At 37.4% G+C, this 8,842-nt stretch overlaps 1 protein-coding gene across 1 annotated transcript; it reads left to right on the top strand.

Annotated features, from left to right (window-relative positions):
* Positions 1-744: 744 nt before the first annotated feature.
* On the top strand, positions 745-8,072 carry LOC119407453 (protein unc-13 homolog A). Its single transcript, XM_037674278.1, has 8 exons — positions 745-813; positions 2,860-2,977; positions 5,128-5,251; positions 5,814-5,884; positions 6,141-6,195; positions 6,863-6,892; positions 7,577-7,772; positions 8,003-8,072. Exons 1-8 carry the CDS (start codon positions 809-811, stop codon positions 8,070-8,072), a joined length of 669 nt encoding a protein of 222 aa, XP_037530206.1. The 5' UTR covers positions 745-808.
* The last annotated feature ends 770 nt before the right edge of the window (positions 8,073-8,842 follow it).

Genomic DNA, 8,842 nt, shown 5'->3' with positions numbered 1-8,842 from the left:
AATAAATAATAAAAAAAGCTTCTGACGTCAGTATGACTTTAAAAATCATCGATGGGCTACAAGAGAATCCTGCAATGAAGGTCTGGCAGTGGCATTTCATCAGCAAAGTCTTTACCATCATCTTAAACAAATGGTAGCATTGTTCAACTTTTTGTTTTTTCTTTCTTTTTGGCAGCTCTAAGTGGATATACACACATGCACATAATCTATACACATAATTTGGAGATAGCAGGGCATGTTTCCTGATATACCTGTTTACTTTGACCTGCACAAACGGTCCCTCTGGCCTCCAAGAACTGACTCAGAGACTGTGACGTCTGCTGAGCAGGTGCCATCCTTCATATTAAGAGCCTGGCATTCTACCCAAAGAGCATAGAGGAGTCCCAGGCTGAGAATAGCAGGCCTCCTACTAGCTCTCCAAAATGCCAAACTGCTGTCAGTCATCCACCAAATCATGCTATCAACGTAAAATACTGGCAGTGGATTGACTGAACTGTATAGGAGAATCGTGTTATCATGAATTATACATACAACATAAAATCTTTGAAAACACCATGGCTAAATGAACTAATCCCTTTTTTCTGTTTATTTGTAGTAAAAAAAGCCAAGCTTGATGGACCCCAAGGTGAGCTGTGAACACTTAATAAATCAGGTTATCTAAAGTGAATGGACAATGGTGTGAGCTGTTGATGTTTTTATTTTATTACTTACAGAGAAATTTAACACATACGTGACCCTGAAGGTGCAAAATGTTAAGAGCACAACCATCACTGTGCGTGGCAGTCAGCCCTGCTGGGAGCAAGACTTCATGTTGTAAGTGTCTCTTTTACTGCTTATCCCTTTATTTCAGCATGTTTCTACATTTAGGTCTTAATTTTAAGGATGCATGATGTTGGATTTGGCCGATATCCGATATATTAAAACTTATTTGGCTGATAACTGATACCGATATTTTATATGCGTTCCTTTGTCAGAACGTAGCCCTCTTATTTAAGCTTATTTGCTACAAAAATGGTGTAACAGCTGTAAAAGCTGGTGACATATATTCAGTAACAGCCATATGATATGCATAGCACTTTAACTTATATTAAATGAAAAGTGTTAAATGTTATTTATTAGCATTAGTCATCTGCAATACTGTCTCACTTGTGGAGGCTTGTTCTGGGTTCCTAGCTGCAGTTTGGGATCCTCTGCACTCTTGTGCATGAAGGACAGCCTTTTTAAGTTCAAAGTTTTTGTCTATCTATTGTGCTGTAAGACTAATCATGCTAACGGGGCTAAGAAGAAATTTAAATGTCTGTGGTAAAACTCACCCAACAAGTCGTGCTATTGGCTATTAGCTTCTCAATGACGTCGAAATGACGGCTTGTAACTCGGGTAACGTTATGTCGGAAAAATATTTTCGACTGGGGACGATGTAGCGAGGCTCATCGTAGCCAAAAATCTTTGGAATCTGACATCCTCAACGAAAACAAAAAACTTCCACACCGCCAACATTTTGAATTTTTCTCTCCACCGTGAGATCAGGAAGGCGTGTGTGACATCATCATGTTGTGCTGCCGCTGCAGGCATCCTTGTCACTGGGTTGTCATACAAAAACAGCATATTTTATATCGGTGAGTTATTTTGATGGAATGGTCGATGTCCGATATTGAACTTTAACGCTAATATTGACAATACCGATACCATGCCGATGATATTGTGCATTCCTACTTAATTTGTCAAATATTCCTGAAAATACGTCCTGCTTGTTTGTTTTTTTGTTTTTTTTTGTCATGTTGTTTTTGCTTCTGGTGCAAACATGTTAATTCACTTCCATTTTTTAAACAAACTTGTAAAAAGAAAAAAGGAAAACTTTATAATGCAGGCTTTCCATAAATAACTTCATATTAGTTTCAATATATTTTTAACTGGGGTAATGACATAAATATCAAGCTATTAGCCTTATGATAAAGGCAGTTATGTCACACAAAGAGAGGTGTCCCCACATGTGTTTGTTTGTACTGTAGATGTCGTGCATTCAGGCCAACAGGGTCAGCTGTGGCATTTACCAAAAGGATTTATTTTTGGTTTCTTACTTCCATTCAGCCTCTCTCCTGTGTGAAAACAATATAACATTGCTGATCTTAGCATTGCTCCACAGCCAGTCAAGAGTATTTCTCCCCCTTTCAAATTTCTCAGTACTTCAGAACTTCTTCATAAGTGGATATCTGATAAAAACAGCAGAGATGTTTGTTTGTTTTTCCTGTTTGGGAGACCTATTTTAACACTGTGTGCTGTATGCTGCACACATATCAATGAAGTAAATCAAACAGAACAGCCTGGTTACTTTGCTTGCTCCTGAAGAAATACAAATATGCACTTTCACATTAAAGCCAGAGTTATAGGTGGTTTTGATTCATTTAGGCCAGTGGTTATAGTAAGAGGCACTTTATCAATTGATAAATATTGATTGATCAATAGGTTCAGATTAGGAAAACTCTATTATAAAAATATGATTTCATCCAGCAGTGGGCCTTGTTTGAAAAATTTAAACAAGACAGCTTTGATAACAGCTCATCATGATTGTGTCAAAAGTGTGCTTTAGCTCTAAAAAAAAAAACTGCTTCAACAACTTTGTACATCCAGTAAGTTTTTGATCTTCAAATGCATACAATAATCCGCTGTTAATGCTGAAGGACTCATTTAATAAACAGTTTGGCGCATGGTGCACATCTTTGACTAGATGTCAAAAAGAAGTTATGCTATAAATCCTCTGTTTGAACTGTCTGTTTTTCTTCAATTTATACCATTTAAATATATGTATCTCAGTATTGACTTCTTCTTCGTTTTTTTTTTCGTTTTTTTTTTTTTGAACAGTGAAATAAACCGCTTGGATTTGGGGCTCACAGTGGAGGTGTGGAACAAAGGACTGATCTGGGACACCATGGTGGGAACCTTATGGATGCCTCTGCGCAATATACGGCAATCCAACGAGGTACACATCTACTGCACATGCAGACCATTACTCCAATTCTACTAGTAAAATATTACACTCTTCCAAATTATAATAATATTATAGAAATATATAACTTGTGTGAATATGAGAGTTTGGAGTTGTGCTTATACTGCATCATGTTATTTAAAGTTGGTCAATGGTTCTAAAGGGCCTGATAGTCCATATACAGTATGTATTTATCAGCTTTAAAGTTCATACATGAGGCTGTGATGGAAAGGGACTTTACATACATCCAAACTATTACATTTCTCAGTGTTGAAAACAGAAATGTACATAAATTGCAGTGAAACTGTACTATAGAAATTAATTGGAAACAAACTAATCAAAGATTACAAAATGTTCATTTACTTTGGAGTTGGGAAGAAAAACGTTGCAACATTCTGGGTAAAGTTCCTGCAAAGGCACATATTTTCAGTCCAAGCTTTTAGATGGTGATACCTTCACTTGTCATTGCTTTTTAATGAATTTTTCTCTTTTAAGAGATCAGTCATTTGAAGATGGATGTATCACTTCTTTACACTGAAAAGCTCTATGATTGATTTGTCAGTATGTCAGTATATTTTTAAAGTTAGTAGGGCTACAACAGCCAATTCATTAAAAGCCATACTATCATATTTGCAGTATATTTTAACTCCCAGAGAAGAGGAACTGAAAGCATGAAACTCAACAACTCAGTAAAAAGATAAGTGATATTTACAGTGATGACTTGGCAGGAAACAGAAGATCTGTAGATGATGGAGAATGGTGAGTATGGAGTCCAGAAGGTAATATTCAGATAAATGTTGGTAATTGGTTTTTCCTTACACATTGATTATTGGTTCAGTGGCACAGAGGGGAGTATCCCAGGTAAGTATTGTGGCAGAGAAGGTGGTGCAGCAGCAGGTAGGTGTACTGGTGGCAGGATGGACACAAACTGATTGAGAGTTGGCACCAAGAGTTCCAGGCTATAAGTCTTACTTGGAGGCACAGAGAGAAACAGGAAATCTAAGGTCGGTTTTTCCAGGAATCAAGACTAGGAGCACATAGAGAAACAAGTTCATATAAAGCTTTCAACCCAGATTTACAGAGGGATGTCACACAATACCAGTTGGCATCCAAATGTCCTGCCAGTGAGAAGAACAAATCCTCAGGCTTTCATACCCCAGAAGCTCATCAATGGGCCACAGCTGCTGCTCATTGGCACCACCCTGCTACTCAGGAAGCTGCAGAGGATACTGTAATCCCCACACATACATACTCAGGTCAAAGCAGAGCCACACAACCCAAGAAAGCTACTTTTTTCCTCATGTAAAATGACAAATCTCACAAAAGTACTAATGTGTCAGATTTACTGACATCCCCATTTAAAGGCCAAAGGGGTTGATTGGTGGAGTTTCAGATATGGTTGTAAAGCTGAACTGAGTTTGATTCCTGTGTGGTCCAGTGATTATTATAAATAGAATAATGTTATATTCAATTGTTATTATGTTCTATTTTTTTTTTTGCACTTACAGTTACTGTTAATCGTAAAAATATAAAAACCTAACAATAGGCATTAAAAATACTAGGTAGGATCTGTATTTATAAAAGCTATGAAACAGCCTTTTTTTGACTATTTGATAGGTTTTTATAGAAATTTGACAACAAATTTTATTGATTTTTGTGTGACTAAGATATCGAATGCTTAAGTTTAGTTTATGGTAAACTCTTGTAGAAAGAAAATAGTCAAATTTATGTTAAAAAAAACTGAATAAAAGTTTGGTCTGATGGTTTTTATTTGTACTGAAGTTTCTTTGCTATGCAGTAAAGTTAATGCTAGTTGTTTTTTTTTCTACTATGAAGCATGCTGTTTGTGGGAAAACTAAATGTCTCAGCAAAAAAAAAAAAAAAAAGAAACCGTCCAGATGACCTGACTGAACATTGTTGGATTAATGTTAGTTGGTTATCTTTTAGCTCATTGAAATAATAGTTAATTTAGCTGCCAAATGTTGCATTTATATCCCTTTTGTTAACTGTAAAAAAGGAAAAAAAACAGACATTCAGGTTTAGATTCAAACTTGCAATGTCAAACTTTAAGCACGCACACCATAAGACTCTTTGCCATATAGTACAGTATTGCAGAAGTCATCCTACTCCCCTGTCTTCTCCAGGATGGTCCAGGTCAGTGGCTGACCCTGGACTCCAATGTGATCATGGCTGAGAATGAGATCTGTGGAACCAAAGACCCGACCTTTCACAGGCTGCTGCTCGACACTCGCTTTGAACTGCCATTAGGTTTGGCCTTTTATTCATTGTATGCCTTTGATCCAATTTTATATTTTTGTCCCAGCTGTGTCTGTTAGGTTTTTGATATATAAATCTTTGTTTTATTACAATGTTACTACAATTTATACAACTTCTATGTGCCTGTTGATTGAGCCACTAAGGTTGCTTGACTTTAGCTGATTCAGTTGTTATCCCATCTTTAGTTAAACTAAAATACAAAGTTTATTCTTGATTTTGGAAATAGTTCTTAGTGAAACAGCTCCATCACTTCATTTAGCAGCTTTCTGATAGAGTAACATCAGTCATTCTAACTCATTTTAACCATTTTCATGGCTCCATCACTTTAGGAAGCATTGCGTTTTATTATTTTTCCTCACCTTGTGGTTGACACGTTTTTCAATTTTCTAATATTCTTGGTGCCTCTTGCACCATTCTATTAATTTAGCATGACATTTATATAAAATCATTATGATATCCTCAGTGCTTTTTAAAGTATACAGGGACTGGAGGCTTAAAAATGTGCTTTATGAATAAAAGATATGCTGAGTAGAGTATCTTTCTTGTACTTTAGACATCCCAGAAGAGGAAGCCAGATACTGGGCCAAGAAACTTGAACAACTGAATGCAATGAGAGATCAAGATGTAAGAATCTCAAAGTCCTGTCTCTGAACTACATGTCATCTATAACGCTTTATCTTAATAATATTCATCAATTTTCTGTTCTCATTTATTTTTTGCTTTCTTTTGTTCTCTGTTTTGCAAATTATTCACCGTAACTGAGAGTAACCGCAGAAATACCAGTCAATAATTTTACCACCAGTTTTTATTTTTATAGTCAACGGCCACAGTGTTGTTCTCGTCACATGTCTGTTTCTGCTGGTTGTTTTTGTAACCTCAGTACGCCCATGAAGAAGAGCCAGAGCAATCCCTCCACGCGCCCTCCACACAGTGCTGTGAGTGTCAGCGGCCTCTTCTGCATCCACCTCCTTCTGTGCCGTCACCTGCTGTGTCCTTTTTGCGCCTCCTGTTCTTCCTCTCCGTACTCCCTCTGCTCTGTTGCCTTGTCTTACTGAGAACAGGACCAGACAGGAGGTAGAGATGAAGCTAATAGATGAACAGAAGGGAAGCAAGGAAAGATGATGTGATTAATCACATATACACGCCTGCTTGAGCACCTGCGTGACTTATATGCAATATACGTGTGATCAATTTAATTTGGCATATAAGCTGTATCAGACATGCACTCCTGTCTGTCTCTGTCTGCTGAAAGGGACATACTTTTATGCTGTAAAAGTCTGCCTACAGAGGCTTTGTGTTTGTGCAAAGCTTAAAACTGCATGAATAAATTTTCTGCTTGTAGCTACTCGGCAGCATCAAGGCCAGCTGTCTTTATGCAAGTCAGTTTTCACAGAAGCCTCTGAAATGGCCTTATATGGTTTTTACTCGCACAAAGGCACACACTCAGTAACCTCTTTCATCAACTTTCTGCTCACATGTTTACACCTCAAGATAATTATTTGTCAAGGTTGCGAACATTGATGTTTGTTTCTGATCAGCTCAAATGTTTAATTAATTGCTAAAACCACTTCCCCCTGCCCCCATTTCTTTATTTCTATGCAGGTAATTGGAGCCTGTGGGGAGATCAGCAGAGTAAGTTTCCTTTGTGCATTTTTTTAACCACATATATAACCTTTTGTACAGTTTTTCTCATAAACTATTAATTGCGTGAAAATTCATCCTTTTGCATTCTCTTTGAAATTCTTTCAGCTCATGTTCATTTTTTAATAGTGAATGATGAAGTCGAATTTGTAGACAGGTTTGACTATAGATGCAGCAACCCTAGGTTTTTTTTTTTATTTGCTTGTTATTTATTTATTTGTTTATTTACAAGGGCCTATATTTGCAGGAACAATATTAGACATAAGATAATAATTATGGAGATTTCTTCCTTTGATTAGATTTCCCGTTAGATCTGTATTAATATGATTTTGGCATCTAAAGTAAAAGACTACAATCATTTTATTTTGATCATTCATGGCGATCTTTGCATACACCTTCGATTGTAGATATTTTTGTGATTCAGACCCCACCAGACTCTCCACCAACCTCACAGATTTAAAACACCTCTTGCTCAACTTCTACTTTTTTTTTCCTTTAAATTTGACAAAGCACACGCCGAAAAACACAACGTAGATGTTTTTATTTGTAAATTATAGCAATAAACCTAATAAGCAACATTAATTCTGCTAGATGGATTAAATTTTTTTGCATCACACTATCTTTGTGTCTCACCCTCTGACGTGGTCCCATCTTTTACTGTGTTCACGTGAACAGACGAGGACCCAGACAGTGCTGTTGATGACAGGGACAGCGACTACCGCAGTGAGACCAGTAACAGCATCCCACCTCCTTACTACACCACCTCCCAGCCCAACGCTTCCATGCACCAGTATCCCATGAGGCTTCAGCAGCATAGACACTCGTTCACTGATGACGTCCACGAGCTGGACTACGATCACAGGACCATGAGGTAACGAGCTGCTTGAACTACTGCTCAGCTGCTGAAGAAGGTTAATGTGTTCACCAAGAAGGTGGTCAAAGTGTGCAGCCAAAAGAATGTCATAATGTTTGAAATGCAGCGTCATACTCCATTTTAAGGAGGTTATTGCATAATTAGTAAATCCGCTTGAACTTCAAAGAAAACTTTTCTTTTCCTGTGATGTACATGGTGACATGTCCCACTGTGTTCTCCCCCTCTAGAGCTTGCCCCTGGCCTCAGTGTATACAAGCATGCTGGGGCTCAGAGTTCTTGTATACAGGTCATGTATGAAGCGGGTGATCTTTTCTGTGTGTGTGTGTGCATAACTGCATATCTGTTTGCATGTGTGCCTATAAGACACCCCATGTGTTCTTCTGCACAACCTTGTGCAGAAAATAAATTGTTTTCAGGGCACAGCAATCAATAAGAAACAGTTTTTTTAAAGTGACAGAAGATCAAAACTCAATTCTTCCTCAGTAAAATTAAAATTAACAGTTTAACTTTTATTTATGGGGTCAGGCTTAGATGGATAAATTATTCTTCATATTAAAGGTCTTTTCTTAAGTTAAAGGATGGAGGGCTGACAATCTAAACGTTTGTTTTATGTATATTATTATAGTTATGTAGACATAATTACTTTCTAATTCATAGCCTAATACTTGAATGTCCTTTGTCACTTAGGATAGTGATTTCCTCTTAAGTCCCAAGGAAAGGAGTCATTTGAGAAGTAAATTTTGCTATAAAAATCTATACCGTATTTTCCAGCGTATAAGTCACAGTTTTTTGTATTGATTTGTCAGTCCTGCACATTGTACACCAAAGCCACTTATACACATTTTTTTTCTATATTCATAACGCAATTTTTGACTGACTCTTTAAATTTTGAAGAACTACAACTGCAAGTCCACCCATGCGCGCTCGCTTCACTCAGCTGGTGCAGGCGGAGGAATGCTAGAGAGCTAGTGGCTCCGGCCACAATGGATGGATGGATGGATGAATGGATGGCTAGATGGATGGATGGATGGATGGATGGATGGATGGATGGATGGATGGATGGATGG

The sequence above is a fragment of the Nematolebias whitei genome, chromosome 3, assembly GCF_014905685.2.
Source record: "Nematolebias whitei isolate Nwh7 chromosome 3, NemWhi1, whole genome shotgun sequence".
NCBI lineage: Eukaryota > Metazoa > Chordata > Actinopteri > Cyprinodontiformes > Rivulidae > Nematolebias > Nematolebias whitei.
Note: the sequence above shows the minus strand (reverse complement) of the source record. Positions and strands in the feature narration are given on the sequence as shown.

What these genes read in the sequence shown, in the direction of transcription:
- LOC119407453 (XM_037674278.1), top strand. An exon ending in ATATACGGCAATCCAACGAG is followed by an intron (nt 2,978 to 5,127) that starts GTACACATCTAC and finishes TGTCTTCTCCAG; the next exon opens with GATGGTCCAGGTCAGTGGCT. An exon ending in TCGCTTTGAACTGCCATTAG is followed by an intron (nt 5,252 to 5,813) that starts GTTTGGCCTTTT and finishes CTTGTACTTTAG; the next exon opens with ACATCCCAGAAGAGGAAGCC.